This window comes from Ctenopharyngodon idella, chromosome 4, assembly GCF_019924925.1.
Source record: "Ctenopharyngodon idella isolate HZGC_01 chromosome 4, HZGC01, whole genome shotgun sequence".
Lineage (NCBI taxonomy): Eukaryota > Metazoa > Chordata > Actinopteri > Cypriniformes > Xenocyprididae > Ctenopharyngodon > Ctenopharyngodon idella.
In genome coordinates, this window is record NC_067223.1 from 600,129 (window position 1) to 619,063 (window position 18,935).

Below are 18,935 nucleotides of genomic sequence, written 5' to 3' on the forward strand. Positions count from 1 at the left end.
CTAAGGTTTATATATGTTTTGTACCCTGTTTCATGGTATTTGTCTGGGTTAATTTTGTTTTGTGGCTGCCATCTGGTGGTCATTTTGGGAAGCTGAAGGTAGTAGATAGCAGGAAGTGAGCAGCTAGACACATGGCCTGGTGTATGTTGCTCAGTCAGTGTGCCTTCTTGGATAAGCCTCATCAGTCCTTGCTTTTGGAAGTTTAAAAGAGCAATAGCTGTAAGTTTTCTTTATCTACTTGAGCATGTGACATTTTATTTTATACTTTTCAATGAAAATCGTAAATATTCTTGGAGATATAGAAAGAATCTACTTTAATATGCAAATGTGCTTAATATTAACAGCATTTCTGTAATCTGTATATTATCATTTGTGTTATTTGAAGCTATGTTTAGTCATATGTCTAATTGGAAATTGTATTTCTTTCTTTTTTGTTTCACTCTGATCCGTAATAGAGTTGTGACATCAAGATATAATAAATGCTGGAATTTCAACTTACATTTCTTGACTCTGTAAGTGATGGAGTTTAACTTGCTGTCAGACTTCGTAAAGATTATATATGAAGGGAGGACAGTACAGTGAGAAGCTATTAAGAAGCTACTGAAAAGCAAGCATCAAGATAAGATGGAGGATAAATCCAGCAGATCTGGGAAAGCTTCATCGGTCAGTTCTAAGAGCGCCTCTTCAAGATATTCGGCCGATGCAGCAGCAAAAGCAAGATCGGTGCTGAAGCGGCACGAGCATATGCATCATTTGCAGAGAGAGAGCTGGCCATGAAAAGAGAAAAAGCAAGATTAGAAAGTCACGTTGGAGGCTACACTGGAAGCATTACAAGCAGAAAAGGAGGCGGCAGCTGCACAGGCTGGGGCCGAAATTCTAGAAGCTGCAGCAGAGGGGGGTGAATATCACAACGATTCCAAAAGCAGTTCTGACACACCTCTAACTGTTCAAGAGCGAACAAATGAGTATGTTGAGGATTGAAGTAAATGGGTTGCCATAGACACTTTTCCTAGAAGTTCATCACAAAGCAACACAAATCTTTCGTCAGCAACACATGATGTCACTCAGGTGAATCATTCACGCAACGATGACACCACTTTACACGTTGTAGCCGATGAACAACTAAAGAGGAACAAAGTCACAAAACCAGCTGAATCACAAATTCCCCAAATTCAAAGTGTCCAGTTGCCAAACATCCACATCATTAAACGATCTACCTTCAAGAGCGACCCACCATCACCTCATTCGATCAATGTTCCTTGTCAGCATTCCTTTGTACATACGCTGCCATACAATCCTACCCAAGCAGCCAGCATGACAGACTTCGCAAAATATTTTGCACGCAGAGAACTTGTTACTACCGGACTCACAAAGTTTGATGATTGTCCCGAAAATTATAGAGCGTTGCAAGCTTCTTTAATTAATGTCACCGAAGGACTGGATCTGATAGCAGGTGAGGAACTGGACCTCTTAGCACAGTGGCTTGGCAAAGAGTCATCAGAGTATGTGAAAAGATTCAGATCTGTGCACATAAACAACCCCAAATTAGCCCTTCAAATGGTCTGGGACAGACTCAACCAGTGTTATGCTGCCCCTGAGGTTGTAGAAAGTGCACTTTTCAGTATGCTCAACAACTGTCCTTGCATATCCAACAAAGACACTTTCAAGTTAAGAGATCTTGGATGGTTACTTACCAGGGTTAACCTACCTAGACACTGCCCGTGGTATCAACCCAATTGCAGATAAATTGCTGCATAATCTGCAGGAGAAGTGGGTTTCCATTGGATCAAGGTACAAAGGTGAATACAACGTATCCTTTCCTCCGTTTTTCTTCTTCACACAGTTTGTTTGTTGTGAAGCCAGGACTGACACCACGAAATTACCCCAGCTTCAAGCTGTCTACCAGCAACACCACGACTCCCAGGTATGAGAAGCCCTTAGTAAGGAACACAGTATCAAAAAGTTTCATATCTGCACACAAGACGGACATAACCACCGGCTCCTTGGACCTCAAACACTGCAGAACAAGAGCGTACAGAACAAGAAATTGAAAAGGAAGAGAACCTCAGTGACTCAGCTGCTGTAAGTTCCCAGTGTACAGAGATATGTGTTACAAACCAGCCAGCTCGTTCTTGTTTGAAAAAATGCTTGGTGAAAGTGTATTAGAAGGGATAAGCACAACACGCAGTTAACATGTATGCAATCCTTGACGACCAAAGTAATCGCTCTTTGACTTATTCAGAATTCTTTGACTTGTTCGACATTCAAAGCAGCCCGCATCCTTACTCACTCAGAACCTGTGCAAGTGTCATGGAGATGATGGGCAGGAAAGCGCATGGATTCCAGATAGAAGCATCTAGTGGAGGTGTGAGCATCGATCTTCCTCCACTTATAGAATGCAATGAAATCCTTGATAATAGGTCAGAAATACCAACCCCAGAGGTAGCAGCGAGTCATCCTCATTTGAAACCCATTGTAAGATTCATTCTAAAACTAGATTCAAATGCCCAAATCCTGCTTTTGTTGGGGAGAGATCTCATCAGAGTGGATAAGGCCAGGCAGCAAATCAACGGTCCTCATAATTCCCCCTTCACTCAAAGACTTCTAGGCTGGGTCATGATCGGCGAAGTCTGCCTCGGTAATGCTCATAAGCCGAATGTAAACAGCTTTAGGATGAATGTGTTAGAAAATGGCAGACCTTCCTTACTCCTCGTGCAAGTCACATTTCTTTGAAAGAAAGGGCAAAGCATGGCGGGGAGTCCAAACAACATAATCCAGACCCAGTTACAAAGGTCCATAAGACATCAAAATGACATTGGTCGCATAGTGTTTGAGAGAACTAAAGACAACAACAATTGCGCTCTCTCCTTTGAAGACCAAGCCTTCTTAAAGATCATGGAGAGGGACTTTTACAAAGACGAGACAAACTTCTGGGTTGTTCCTTTACCCTTTAAATCACTCCGACCACTCCTCTCTAACAATTGAAATCAAGCACTCTCACGGCTTCTCTCCTTGAAGCGCACTCTAGACAAAAGACCGGAGATTAGAGAAAACTTTCAAGAATTCATGGGGAAGATGTTTGAGAACAAGCATGTTGAATTAGCTCCTCCACCTAAAGAGAATGAAGAATCCTGGTATCTACCAACCTTTGGAGTCTATCATCCATGAAAACCAGACCAGATAAGGGTAGTCTTTTGATTTCAGCGCACAGTACCATGGTATCTCTTTGAACAGCATCCTTCTCACAGGACCCGACATGAACAACTCCTTCCTTGGAGTGTTGTTATGCTTCCGTAAAGAACTGATAGCTGTGATTGCTGACATTCAGCAAATGTTCTATTGCTTTGTGGTACAGGATTATATCAGAAAGTACCTGAGGTTCTTGTGGCACAGAGACAATGACGTATCAAAAGAGATCACAGAGTACCAGATGCGTGTTCATGTCTTTGGAAACAGCCCATCCCCTGCCACTGCAATCTATGGTCTGAGATGCGCTGCACAGGAAGGTGAACATGAACATGGGTCAGACACTCACCAATTTGTTGAGAGGCATTTTTACGTGGATGATGGTCTGTTATCTCTGCCAAACGAAGAGGATGCCATCAGTCTGCTAAGGCGTACCCAGAAAGCTCTTGCACAGTCAAACATAAAACTCCACAAAATAGCTTCAAATTCAACCACAATGATGAAAGCCTTTCCTGCAGAGGATCTAACCAAAGGCATAAAAGACCTGGATCTTACCAAAGAAACTATTCCAAACCAAAGGAGTTTTTGACTATGCTGGGCAATGGAGTCAGACACATTCACCTTTCAAGTCACACGCTGAGAGGCATTTCACTCGTCATGGAGTGTTGTCTGTCGTTAATAGCCTTTACGACCCACTTGGTTTAGTGACACCAGTGACTATAAAAGGAAGAGCTTTACTGTGAGAAATATCTCATGACACAAGAGACTGGGACATACCACTCCCTAAAGTCAAACAAGAGAAATGGGAAGTATGGAAAAATTCCTTACAATATTTGGAAAATCTCCATATACCACGTACATACGTCCCACTCTCACTTTCCAGTTCAAAGTACAGTGAGCTGTGTCTATTCTCAGACTCATCGAACATGGCTATAGCTGCAGTGACCTATCTTCGAGTCTTTACTAAAGAGGTATTAAGTCATGTAGGATTCATTTTGGGCAAGGCTAAAATGGCCCCTCATCTACAGCCCACCATTCCACGCCTTGAATTGTGCGCAGCAGTATTAGCTGTAAAAATGGCAGAAATAATACTTGAGGACGTCGATTTCGAACCAGATGCAGTCAAGTTCTACTGCGACAGTAAGGTAGTTCTGGGCTACATATTGGCACCTATGCAAAAAGGCCAGAACTCCCAAAGAGCTCTTAGCAGCCAAGCTTGGTATCCTCAAATCTGTGCAAAAAGAAACATACAGCAATGAATTCAGCACCTTTGTGGAACAGAAGAACATCCCAAAAAGCAGTGTACTTATGAAGCTCAACCTTCAAATTCACAATGATCTGCTCAGAGTAGGTGGAAGTCTGAAAAATGCTTCTCTGGATCAGCATGAGAGAAATCCGATCATTGTTCCCAAGAACAATCATGTCACAACCCTGTTGGTGAAACATTACCATCAAGAAGTGAAACACCAAGGTAGTCAATTCACAGAAGGAGCAATAAGGACTGCAGGCTTGTGTATTGTAAATGGCAAAAGGCTCATCAGCTCCATATTGTACCGCTCTGTAACTTGTCGAAAACTAAGGGGTAGATTTGCACAGCAGAAAATGGCGAATCTTCCACCAGAGCATCTTGACTTGTCTCCTCCTTTCACTTATGTGGGTTTGGACGTATTCGGTCCATGGACTGTTCTGACTCGACGCACTAGAGGAGGTGCAGCAAACAGAAAACATTGGTCGATCCTTTTTACGTGCATGAGCACTAGAGCAGTTCATTTGGAAGTGATAGAGTCCATGGATACATCCAGCTGTATCAATGCATTACGTCGCTTCTTTGCCATAAGGGGACCAGCAAAACAGCTTAGATCTGATTGTGGAACAAATTTCATCGGAGCTTGCAAAGAACTTGGTTTCAAAACAGATCACACTGTCCAGAAGTATCTAAGTGAATAAGGCTGTTTAACCCCCCACATGGGTGGTGCATGGGAAAGAATGATAGGGATCACACGCAGAATCATTGGCAGTATGTTGCTGCAAAACAAATCGATCCAGCTTATTCATGAAGTTCTGTGTATGTTGATGGCAGAAGTGTCTGCAATAATCAATGCCAGACCACTGGTTCCAGTCTCCTCTGATCCAGAGATGCCATTGTTACTAACCCCTAACATTCTGCTCACCCAAAAGACTGGGTTTCCCCTTGGAGTTCCTACCTGCAACTTTTCAGATAAAGATCTTAATGGAAGCCAATGGAGAAAAGTACAGACCCTTGCAAATCAGTTCTGGACCCGCTGGAAGTAAGAGTGTCTACCCATCTTGCAACAGAGATGCAAATGGACTGAATCGCACATTAATCTTCAAGTTGGAGATATTGTTCTCTTGAGAGACAGTACCCTCGTAATGATTGGCCTATGGCAATGATCACCAATACCTTCCCAAGCACTGATGGATATGTAAGGAAAGTAGAGGTTAAGACGACTTCTCATGGTACGACCAAAAGGTTTTACAGACCAATCTCACAGGTCATTTTGCTTCTTTCTAAATAGGACTGAAATGTAATTAGTTATAGTGATGTCTAATGATGTCAGACGGGGAGTGTTCTGTACTGTATTTTTCATGGTGAAGCTATGTTTAGTCATATGTCTAATTGGAAATTGGAAATTTCTTTCTTTTTAGTTTCACTCTGATCCGTAATAGAGTTGTGACATCAAGATATAATAAATGCTGGAATTTCAACTTAAATTTCTTGACTCTGTAATAAATGGAGTTTAACTTGCTGTCAAACTTCGTAAAGATTATACATGAAGGGAGGACAATACAATAGAGATGACAGGTTGTAGACTCCAAACTGTTTGTGTTGTTTGGAATATGACCAGCTGACCAACAAAATTTTTATTGAAAAATTTCAGGGAATGCAATTTTTAAATACATGCAGTTCAGAAAGCTATTGCACTGAGAACAAGTGTGTGTGTGTGTGTGTGTGTGTGTGTGTGTGTGTGTGTGTGTGTGTGTATACAGGTGCTGGTCATATAATTAGAATATCATCAAAAAGTTGATTTATTTCACTAATTCCATTCAAAAAGTGAAACTTGTATATTATATTCATTCATTACACACAGACTGATATATTTCAAATGTTTATTTCTTTTAATTTTGATGATTATAACTGACAACTAAGGAAAATCCCAAATTCAGTATCTCAGAAAATTAGAATATTATTACTCAAGACCAATACAAAGAAAGGATTTTTAGAAATCTTGGCCAACTGAAAAGTATGAACATGAAAAGTATGAGCATGTACAGCACTCAATACTTAGTTGGGGCTCCTTTTGCCTGAATTACTGCAGCAATGCGGCGTGGCATGGAATTGATCAGTCTTTGGCACTGCTCAGGTGTTATAAGAGCCCAGGTTGCTCTGATAGTGGCCTTCAGCTCTTCTGCATTGTTGGGTCTGGCATATCGCATCTTCCTCTTCACAATACCCCATAGATTTTCTATGGGGTTAAGGTCAGGCGAGTTTGCTAGCCAATTAAGAACAGGGATACCATGGCCCTAAACCAGGTACTGGTAGCTTTGGCACTGTGTGCAGGTGCCAAATCCTGTTGGAAAATGAAATCTGCATCTCCATAAAGTTGGTCAGCAGCAGGAAGCATGAAGTGCTCTAAAACTTCCTGGTATACGGCTGCGTTGACCTTGGACTTCAGAAAACACAGTGGACCTCTTCTCTTCCTCCAGACTCTGGGACCCTGATTTCCAAAGGAAATGCAAAATTTACTTTCATCAGAGAACATAACTTTGGACCACTCAGCAGCAGTCCAGTCCTTTTTGTCTTTAGCCCAGGCGAGGCGCTTTTGACGCTGTCTGTTGTTCAAGAGTGGCTTGACACAAGGAATGCGACAGCTGAAACCCATGTCTTGCATACGTCTGTGCGTAGTGGTTCTTGAAGCACTGACTCCAGCTGCAGTCCACTCTTTGTGAATCTCCCCCACATTTTTGTTTCACAATCCTCTCCAGGGTGCGGTTATCCCTATTGCTTGTACACTTTTTTCTACCACATCTTTTCCTTCCCTTCGCCTCTCTATTAATGTGCTTGGACACAGAGCTCTGTGAACAGCCAGCCTCTTTTGCAGTGACCTTTTGTGTCTTGCCCTCCTTGTGCAAGGTGTCAGTGGTCGTCTTTTGGACAACTGTCAAGTCAGCAGTCTTCCCCATGATTGTGTAGCCTACAGAACTAGACTGAGAGACCATTTAAAGGCCTTTGCAGGTATTTTGAGTTAATTAGCTGATTAGAGTGTGGCACCAGGTGTCTTCAATATTGAACCTTTTCACAATATTCTAATTTTCTGAGATACTGAATTTGGGATTTTCCTTAGTTGTCAGTTATAATCATCAAAATTAAAAGAAATAAACATTTGAAATATATCAGTCTGTGTGTAATGAATGAATATAATCTACAAGTTTCACTTTTTGAATGGAATTAGTGAAATAAATCAACTTTTTGATGATATTCTAATTATATGACCAGCACCTGTATATTAGGACTGTCAATAGATTAATTTTTTTAATCGCGCTTAATTGCACACTTAACGTGAAATTAAGCATACACCATTTTGCTATCATTGCCTATATCCAGCAAAGTAAACCATCAGATTGAAGTGTGATTTCCCAAAACTGTATTTTTCAGCTTTTTTCAAGGTAAATTTAGATGTCTTTCCAAAAAAGGACACCAAATAACCAAATGATATGATTTCATATAATTCATATATTTATGTACACCAAAGCACCCTAAAAAAAACTTAAACCAATCCTCATCCATCAAAACTTTACTAGCAAGAAGCTGGTTTGCTTTATCCAGCCGGGAAACATAGTTTTCATATCATCTGGCCATACAGCAGTGATGTTTCAACATTCCGTTCAGACAGGAACAGCGCAATGCGGGTGACAGAATACAATGACAGAATATGACAGAGAGTTTGTGTTTTAAAGCGAAACAGACTCTGGAATTAATAATTCTCTCTGACATCTCTGATATAATCAGCATGGAATTTAAGATCATCTAACTGCGTGACGTAAATTACGTTATGATGCAATTTCACATGCTTCCGTAATTTTTTTTGTGTTAAATGCATTAAATTATTTGAATTAATTGCTTGCGTTAACATATTAACGTTGACAGCCCTAATATATATAAATATATATAAATGTTTTTTTTTTTTTTCAGACAGTGTGACCATTACTTCACAAGATGCACGTTGGGTGGGCGCTTGGTGGCTGGGCTTCTTTGTGTCATCTGCCATTTTAGTACTTGCTGGTGTTCCTTTCTGGTTCCTGCCCAGGTCTTTAACCAAACAAGGAGAGGAAGGGAAGGAAAACTCTAACGTCGACCAGAGAAACAAAGAGCAACCTGTCCTCCCAACCACACACTCAATTAAACTGTCTGACATTGCAAAAGGCAACTTCCTTCCACCATTTAAACAAATGCAGTATTGTTTGAACTATTTCTTCCCTATTCCTATTCATTTTTCTCTTTAAAACTAACCAATTCATGTTAAAAGCAGTACTTCACTAGGAGTCACTCCAATTTGTAAGACAAGTACCTTTGAAACAGATCTTAAAGATGAAAATGAAGTTAATCTAACGTCTATGCAAATATTTAGTAAAACCTCACTTCATTCTGTGTATTCTGTTTTGTAAATGTTAAGGATTCTTGCCTTCCCTGAAAAGACTACTGTGCACTCCTGCATACTTCCTGTTGCTGTGTGGGATTGTTTTGAAGTTCAACTCTTTCATCGGACTGCTCACCTTCAAAGCCAAATACATGGAGCAACAGTTTGGCCAGTCTGCATCAAGAGCTAACTTCCTTATTGGTAAGAAGTCTTTCATGTAATGCTTTCTAACACCAGCCTAGTAAATGTCCATTGATTGTTTCATTCAATGTCTGGTGCCAGTTGTGGTTATCAACAACCCCTACAATTTTGAAATATACATACAAATTTAGGATTTGTATTTCAATGGAAAATTTCAGATTTATATTTAAAATTTATATTTTTATTCAATTATATATAAATTATATATATATATATATATATATATATAATACAAATAACTTTTTAGGCATATAAACCAAATTAAATACAATTGGCAAATCTAACATTTTTGCCGTTTTATGTAACATGCAACAATTATTTTACATGCTTACAAACTTTTAATGTTATTCCAGTTTATTTTATGTACGGAATATTATGTATGGTATATCTTTTTTTATTTCATCTTTTGTAAAATAAGTACACTTTAGCATATACTTATAATGGGAAAAATACTTTAAAATAATATACTTAAGTGTGAACTGAATGTAGTATTTTTGAACACACAAAATTGTATGTTAACTGCAATTAAATTGAAATGTATTATATATTTATATTATATTTATGTTAAATGCAATAAGCTGAACTTTAGAGTGGTTTTTGGCCCACTTAAGTAGGATTTCATTACATCTGCAAATGTCATAAGTACTTCTGTTGACTTTGAAATATGGTTAAAGTATAGGGTACAACGGGGCTAAAGGTGCCACGGGGCAAAAGGCGCCTTTGATTTTATTTTCCTCTTAACCACTAGATCGCACAAAAACTTGCCGCAGCACTTTCCTAAACATCCGCTTTTCAAAATGCACGTGCAAATTTGTCTGATCCTTGACGCGATCGCGGGCAGCTACGCAAAGTTGATTCTGAGGTAGTTTGATGTAATATTTGATGTTTTTTTAAAATGTTGTTGATTTAAGTAGCAAATAAGAATCCATTAAATTAATATTTGTATTTTCAGACAAATGTTTTCTTAATGATTTTCAGTTTTGTTCAAGGTAATTCAAGCTACAGTTTTTCAATAATGGAAGAATATGTAAAAGTATGGTATTTGGGGTAAAAAGCACACCTGCCGTTGGGGCAAAAGGCACAATAATTAACATGGTAATGAATAGCTGGCTGACTTTCTAATTCTTGACATGACATGGTTAGATTCACATAGCAAATATCATATATCAAATTGGGGATCCATCTTAGAGATAATACCCATATTTATAATGAAACAATCATATTTTAAAATATATTAATCATATCATAATAAAATAAAATTATTGTAAATCTATATTAAATAGGCTATTATGGGATCTCCTTAAATGCTTTCAGAATCTTTACTTTTTAAAATAATTTTGTTTCTGTATTTCTGTATTTTTAAAATCTATTTTTATATTTTATATATAAAATATATATCACATAGCCATAGGCCTATTTTAATGACAGTATATTTATTGAACAAAAATGAATTCTTTTATTTATCAAAATAATCAGAAAATAGTACAAACTTTGCTAAAGTGATTCTTTTGAACAAGTATTAACCTAGTCATTATTAAAAACAAATACATTTAGCTAAAGTATTTGTATAAATACTGTGTGCCTTTTACCCCATGCTGGGGGGCCTTTTACCCCATGTGTGGGGTAAAAGGCCCCCTTCACCACCTCATACATTTATAAGATTTTTAAACAAAATTAACCAATTTATGATTTTTTTTTTTCACACAAAATATGTTGCTCATCAATGTCCAATACAAACATATATATTTTTCCTGCAATTATATACTTTGAGAGTAGTGAAAAGCACAATTTTTCTTAAGGTGTGCCTTTAGCCCCGTTGTACCCTACTGTCAAATGTACTGACAAGCATTTATGGTAAACTAAAATATACTTTATTGCCATTTCTTATGAAACTTGTATGTCGTGTTTTAAATATATTTGTAATTACCCATTTATAATGATAAACTTGCAATTTAATACATTTCAAATATATTAACTTTAAATGTACGCTAATATTGAATAACACACTAAAGTAAAAATTATTAAAAAAGTACTTTACATGTGCTTTAGTATGTTAGTCAACACATCAGAATTAGCGTACTTCTTTAAAGCATGACAAAAGACTATTAGAACATGATTTAGCATGTATTTTGAAATAAAACTTTTAATTATTTTATCGACTTCCCATATTTTTTGTTGTTGACATGATGTCAAATTCAATTACAGTATTTTGTTGCAAATTCATCTGTTACACCGAACCCAAGAAACCCAACCATATAGCATAACCCACATAGAGAAGCATGTCAGGCTTGACGTTAATTTAAACTAAAGACCTGTCATGTCCCGCAGGTGTCCTGATCCTGCCTGTGGTTGCCGTGGGAATATTCTTGGGCGGTCTGTTAATGAAAAGATACAAGTTGAGCGTTGTGGCAGGGGCTCAGCTCTCCTTCATCACCTCCTTCTCGGCCTTCCTTCTACTCCTCCTCCAATTCGGCACAAAGTGTGACAATTTGCCTGTGGCAGGGCTCACTGTGTCCTACAATGGGTAAAATGTTTGTATACTTCTGTAAGTCTGTGGTTCTCAAAATGTGGTGTATAATGTAAAGGGGTGCGGAGGAATGATCTAGTTCTTAAATCTTATTCTCTTCCTCACGTTCAAATCTGCCGTTTGACAGTAGTTGAAAACCAGTGAGGTTCTTCTGCAGTTTCTTCTCATCATTGCACAAAGAAAGATATTGTTGCAGACACCAGACATAGAAATGAACAGAACAGAACGTTTAAATACACAGGCCAAATGATGGGGCTAAAGGAGACACAGGTGGACACTTACCAGCATCAGTTGCATCGCTTCACTGCCGTTCACAAAGCCTCTCCTGTGGCCTCATGGGATAGTAAAGTGTCCATTGTATGTTCACTTCAGAATCTTGCCGGAAGTAGTAGGTCATCTGAGTACTCTTTTATGAGTACTGTGAGTTCGGAGATACTTTTTTGTCACATACTGTTTTCCTACTATATAGTAGTGAAGTATACGATTTCGATTGCAGCCAGTGGGTTGAGAACCCAACTGAGAACGTCTCAGGTTGTGCATGTAATCATGGTTCCCTGAGAATAGGGAACAAGACACTGGGGAATGCCTCCGGCATGCCAGGTGTCTGAAGCGTGAGTCTAAAGACGACAATGAACTTGACACTGGCAGGCAGCAGCCTATGATGTCACCACAGGTACGTCTTGCCTGCACTCTCCTTACTGCAGCTGCCTACTCTTGCCTACATTTCAGGTGAGGTGAGGCGCATATCAAACGAGCCTATTGGCAGGCGGCAGCCTATGACGTCACCACAGGTACAACCATGAGTATAAAAGGGCACCTGGAAAAAACGTCATCCACTTCTTGTCTGAAGGAGACAGAGCAGGAAAGCCTGAAGCATGGCAAAGGTACACAGCATCTTGAGAACAAGAGAGGAAGCCTAGCTACGTTCATACTCAGGCCAGCTTTCAAAAAGGCTCACAGAGAGCCTAGAATACTCAACTTCCAAAAGCAGCCCTGGAGAGAGGAGGCCTCAACAAGAGGCCTTACAAGACTAACCCAAGGGAGGTGCCGGGTTGAGTCCAGCTGGCCCACGAAGCTCCACAGAGTGGAGGCTAAATCATACCTCCCAGTTTGAGAGTAAGCCTAACACACTTGAACTGAGGTAAGCAGCCAAGGAGGCTCAAAGGGAGCCAACTACCTAGCACACTACCCTACCGCCGAGCTCTAGGAGCGGAGGCCTCAGTATAATAACTCTCTTATCGAGAGGAGGCCTAACAATGTTCCACACTCAGGACATTTTACAAGGAGGCTCAAAGAGAACCTGCAACCCGTAACTAATATCCAGCAGAGCTCAAGAGAATGGAGGCCTCAGAGAAGGCAACTCTCTAAAATGAGAGGAGGCCTGGTGATGCTCAAATTAGCCAAGGAGGCTCACAGAGAGCCTGACGACTTGGAGCTGAGCTCTAGGAGCGGAGGCCTCAGCATAATGACTCTCCTATCGAGAGGAGGCCTAACAATGATCCACACTCAGGAAAACCTGCAAAGATGCTCACAGAGAGCCTGCAACCCACAACTGATATCCAGGTGGAGCTCTAGAGAGTGGAGGCCTCAAAAAAAGGGTAACTCTCAAATGAGAGGAAGCCTGACGACACTCCTATTGGCCAAGGAGGCTCACAAAGAGCCTGACAACTTAGCTAATAATAGCCGAGCTCTAGGAGCAGAGGCCTCAGCATAACAACTCTCCTATCGAGTGGAGGCATTAACAACGTTCCACAGACAAGATATCCAATGAGTAGGCTCACAGAGAGCCTACAACACATAATTGTTAACCTGGCGGAGCTCAGAGAGGGGAGGCCTCAATAAAACAATTCTCTTAAACAAGAGGAGGCCTAATGACATTCATATTAGCCAAGGAGGCTCACAGAGAGCCTGACGACTTAGCTAATAGCCGAGCTCTAGGAGCGGAGGCCTCAGCATAACGACTCTCCTATCGAGAGGAGACCTAACGACGCTCCACATTCAGGAAAAGCTTGCAAGGAGGCTCAAAGAGAGCCTGCAACCTGCAACTGATATCCAGGCGGAGCTCTAGAGAGCAGAGGCCTCGATAAAGGTGACTCTCAAAAATGAGAAGAGGCCTGGTGATGCTTATATTAGCCAAGGAGGCTCAAAGAGAGACTGACGACTAAGCAAATAATAGACTTAGCAATAAAAGCCGAGCTCTAGGAGCGGAGGCCTCATCATAACGACTCTCTTATCGAGAGGAGGCCTTAACAACGTTCCGCACTCAGGATATCCCACGAAGAGGGTCACAGAGACCCTGCGACCCCGCAAATGCTAACCTGGCGGAGCTCTAGAGAGCGGAGGCCTCAATAAAACAACTTTCTCAAACGAGAGGAGGCCTGACGGCACTCACATAAGCCAAGGAGGCTCACAGAAAGCCTGATGACTTAGCCAAAAAATAACTGAGCTCTAGGAGTGGAGGCCTTAGCATAACGACTCTCCTATTGAGAGGAGGCCTAACCACGTCACACACTCAGGTTATCATGCGGGGAGGCTCACAGAGACCCTTCAACTCAAAACTGATATCCTAGCATAGCTCAGAAAGCGGAGGCCTCAATAAGAAAACTCTCAAACAAGAGGAGGCCTGACAACGCTCATATTAGCAGATAATTGCTAGAAAGCTTAGTAAAACACACCTTGTTAAAACAAAGTAGTCACCAAGGAGGCTCACAGAGAGCCACTCAGTAAACTACCTGGCATCAGACAGCACATTCACAGCTAGAAACTAATGCCAAACCATCAGTAAGGCAGATGTAAATGTAAAAACAAACTGCCAAAAACAACATAGGTCCAGCTTCAGGGCCAGATGTAAAAACGTGTGAGAGCCCCTCCTGGCATAGCCAGGACCTTCAGCAGATCAGCCTGGTAGGCTTGCAACACAGCCAAAGTGTGCATTGAGTCTGCCATTAAGATGCTAGATGACGCGCAAAGGTTTAGTAGGCAGAGACGGAGCCTCTGCCACAGCCATCGTGAAATAGACATTGACGCATTCTCATGCTCCTGCTCCCCACAACAACAGCATAAATTACCTGAGTGCGATGGATGTGGGCAGAATATGGCTTTCTCCAAGATCTCCGCACCTCAGTGTGAAGATCTAGGAGAAAAGGAAGGCATGTACGAGATGGACAGTTATATCCTGACAGGAAACGTTCATCGAGGCGACTGCGAAGGGGCTTCAGCTTCTCACATTTCCACGGCATATCTAATCTCGCCATAACGCGGGACATAACATCCCAAAACTCGTCATATGGGGGTCAAGCGGATCAGATGATGAGAGAGATAACACATCATCATCCGGCAGCTTGCTCTCATCAACCACATATGAATGAGAAATAATTGTACCTCTCTGAATTCATCCGCAAGCTCCACCTGCAAAGCCCCACAACTTCAGTCTCGTACTTGCCTCAGCTACAGCAGGTCCAATTCACGGATGGCTGGCCCAATTCACTTGAAAAAAGGGCCAGACGAGAAAATGCACGCAAACAGCCCCCTCAAGGGCAGAGCGTGCATGCTCCTCACTCATGCACATAACACATTGTGTATGTCATCTGGTGTCAGGTGAAGCTGACACAGAGGAACACACTGTCTGAAAGACTTAGCGCTAGTGCTCACCATAATCCTAGATTTGTCTTGAATAAACACATGTTCAAACATGTATTCTGAAGACAAGAAAGAGGATGACGTTATTTCCAGGTGCCCTTTTATACTCACGTTCACACCTGTGGTGATGTCATAGGCTGCCGCCTGCCAATAGGCTCGCTTGAGATGCGCCTCACCTGAAATGTAGGCGAGAGTAGGCGGCTGTAGTGAGGGGAGGAGTGAAAAAAGTACAGGCAAGATGGACAGTTCTCCCTTCTTGTAGTGGATCAGACACCTACAAGATCAAAGGTGGATATCACGGGATTCGCTCTCATGCACTGTGTTGCTGATAAACTTTATGTAATTTAAGTTATGTTGGTTTTATATGAAAATAAATATAATGAACAAGACACCCAAAGTACTTATTTATTTCCATTCGAAAGATGTGTTTATCAATCATTTTTACTTTAATACAAAAATGTTTTTATATAGGCTATTTTTTATAAATATGACAACAATCACATAACCCATAGAGAAGATTGCACTATCAGAGACTTTTGGAATATTCACACAAAATTTATTAACATAAAAACATGATGTCAGAGTTCTAAAATCAAACATTTTAAAAGAGAACAATGTGTCACAGCTGTTTAAACCAATGAGCATTAAGCTGTGTCATCAGCAAGTCGTTTCCCAACGTGCTTTTGATCAGCGCAGTGGGTGGAGAGCAACTGTGCCTGACTGCAGAATCCGACAAGGCCACCTTTCCGTTGCGAGACTTTTTTGACACACTTCGGCATGACATCAGAGGTCCACACTCGGACACATTTCTAACCGGCATGCATCTCACGGTGATCACCGGTGAGCGGTTCTGCGCAGATTTTGCTCATCTCAAACAAGCCTTATGTCAAGTTCATTGTCATGTTTAGGCTCAGGCTTCAGACACCTGGCATGCTGGAGGCATTCCCCATAGCGACCCCTAGGGGACGCAGCGCAAGTTCCCTTTCGAAAGGGAACCACTGTTATAAGTGAACATTAGCTCTCAGCCAGAATATAGCCACTGTGTTTCAAACTGGAAACAATCACCAATCTCAGAATTCCTCCTCAGGACTCCTGATACATCTTATGATGAGCGCTCACTCATGTCTCAGTGTAATCAGGACTGTTCCTGCTCTACGTCTGAATGGGATCCTGTGTGCTCTGACAGTGGCATTACATATGTGTCGCCCTGTTTGGCAGGATGCACTGCCTCCACTGGACGAGGCAAAAACACGGTATCTCTAGTATAATTGAATCTATCTAAAACTTTTTTCTAAAACTCTTTTCTAAATCCAAGGCACCTGAGGCAAGCCTTCTTTTATATACTATAATTTCAACAAATATGGTATTTGTTTTTTTTTTTTTTTTTCATTTACATTTATCACAGGTTTTCCACAACTGCAGCTGTGTCTTAACCCCCTCACCAGTAGAGGGCAGCAGATCTGTGTCTCTGGGCCAGTGTCCCCGTGGGCCAGCATGTACCCGGAGTTTCACCTCCTATATGGCTGTATCTGTCCTCAGCTCCTTCATCAACTCTCTGGGCACTACTCCTGGATACATGATCACTATACGGTCAGTTACCACCAGGATAGAATTTAGTAATTGATCTTGGGTAAGGCAAGAATGTGGCATTGAGTTTTGCTCAGGCAAGCACTCATATATTCTTCAAAAATAGTATTACAGTTTTTTTCTAGATACTTAGAGCACTTTTTCAAATCTCTTCACACAGTGAGCACAGCAGCAGATTATGTTGGTTGAACTGGATCATTTATCTTTGCTTTGGCACTAAATGACTGCTTATTTCAATTTACATGAATTGTTTTCTCACTAAGACACAAACACCACCAAACTCTATGTACCTACAGAAGAATTTGCACACACTTAAATACTCTTTTCAAAACAGTTAAACTTAAGTTTAAACATAACCTAACAATACAAAAATGAATAAGACAGCAATTTGCTATATTTCTACAGTAAAACCATATTGAAATATATTCCAAATCTAAAAACTTAAATCCTATCAAAGCAATCTGATGTAGCTGAACGCTTACATAGGTGTTAGTCTGTTGGTTGACAACCTTTGCCAGTGTTCTGGAAGAATGACTTAAGACATGTATGAAGTGTTTTGTTAGTTTTAGTGCATTTTGAAGGTGAAATTAACTGCTGTGCCAAGATGAATGTTGGTAAGGAGAACTGTGTGAAGAGTTTTGAAAAAGTGATCTAAGTATTGAGAAATGTGTCCTAGCGATTGTAAATAATAATAATAATAATAATAATAATATATTTTTTAAATATAATAAATACATATAGTACTTAATCTTAAGTGTGTGTGTGTGTGTGTGTGTGTGTGTGTGTGGTTCGGGTATACCCTTCAATAGTAAGATTGTAATACCAGTAATTTTTGACCTTGTAGGGACATTTGTTTTCTCCCCATGAGAAAAAAAAAAAAAAAAAACATCTTATAAATCATACAAAATTGTCCTTTAAAAATATAACAATGCTGAAAGTTTTCTGTGATGGGTAGGTTTAGGTTTTGGGTTGGGGGATAGAATATACAGTTTTACAATATAAAAAGCATTATGTTTATGGAAAGTCCCCATAAAACATGGAAACCCATCGTGTGTTTATGTGAAGAAAATATATAAAAATTATATATTATGTAAAAATAAATTATATATGTATGTTATGTATTTACTGTATATAACGTGTTTTTAGATGCATTACACCTGAGCTGAAGTCACTGGCATTGGGTATTCAGACACTTGTGATGCGAACTCTAGGTACAATAAATATTCAGATCATTCAGTGTTACTTTTATCTACTAAAGCGTGAAAGCATAAAACATTGATAAGCTATTCAATATTGTGCTGTATTTTACATTTTATGCATATTATGTGTAAACCGCATTGATGTGCAATTTTTCTGGAGGTGGTATTCCTGCTCCAGTGTATTTTGGAGCTCTCATTGACTCAACGTGTTTAAAATGGGGAATGAAGAGTTGCGGGGGCCGAGGAGCCTGTCGTATGTACGACTCAAATATGTACAGGTGTGTATGCATGTTTGTAATTATTATGCCACTGTCTTTATTCATATAAAATAGTGGAATCTGATGCTTATAACATCTTTCAATGCCCATTCAGATATATTGGATATTTATTGCACAAAATATAAATCCTAAAGCTGACATTTGAAAAACAAATTGGATGTCTGTGCAAAAAACCTTGGTGTTCTGTTTTCAGAGTGATCTTCTTGAGCCTGACCACATGTTTAAGTGGATGTTCCTACTTCTTCATCATTGCTGTCATCGTGCTGCTGCGGAAGCAGTTTAGTAAAGAAGAGGTCAAAGCATTAAAGCAAACAGCCAGCAAGAAAAATGAAATTGAACTTCAGGCCCCACAGAAGCACCACCCTGATGGATCCAAAACTGATACTAGGGAAAAAACTGAAACAACCAATGCTGAAGGCTAGCGATGAGCACCACAATATCATTATGTAACTCTTTCAGGGAATTCAGGAGACATTGCTGAGATGGTAATGGGTGGAGAACTAATAAATTCAGTGACCAGGACCACAGGCCGTAAGGAAAACAATGTCAGCCACAACACTTTTATGCTCTACTACTGTACTAGTTTCATGATCCAGTACTAGTCTGTTTCATGATTTACAGTTTGTGTATCTATTTGAAAAAATAAATCTCCATTCTTTGA

At 40.2% G+C, this 18,935-nt stretch overlaps 1 protein-coding gene across 10 annotated transcripts in view; it reads left to right on the top strand.

Annotated features, from left to right (window-relative positions):
• The window catches only part of slco1e1 (solute carrier organic anion transporter family, member 1E1), a 32,783-nt gene extending 13,848 nt beyond the window's left edge, over positions 1-18,935 (top strand). For 5 of the 10 annotated variants that reach the window (XM_051891234.1, XM_051891235.1, XM_051891236.1 and 2 more), the window contains 8 exons: positions 8,399-8,629; positions 8,880-9,044; positions 11,373-11,568; positions 16,298-16,463; positions 16,616-16,800; positions 17,944-18,008; positions 18,157-18,274; positions 18,468-18,935. In XM_051891234.1, the coding sequence (XP_051747194.1) occupies positions 8,399-8,629; positions 8,880-9,044; positions 11,373-11,568; positions 16,298-16,463; positions 16,616-16,800; positions 17,944-18,008; positions 18,157-18,274; positions 18,468-18,696 (1,355 nt within the window). In that variant the 3' untranslated portion in view covers positions 18,697-18,935. Of the gene's footprint in view, positions 1-455; positions 5,665-8,398; positions 9,045-11,372; positions 11,569-16,297; positions 16,801-17,943; positions 18,009-18,156; positions 18,275-18,467 lie in introns of those variants that run through there. The other 5 variants (XM_051891241.1, XM_051891242.1, XM_051891240.1 and 2 more) reach the window with 5 other exon arrangements.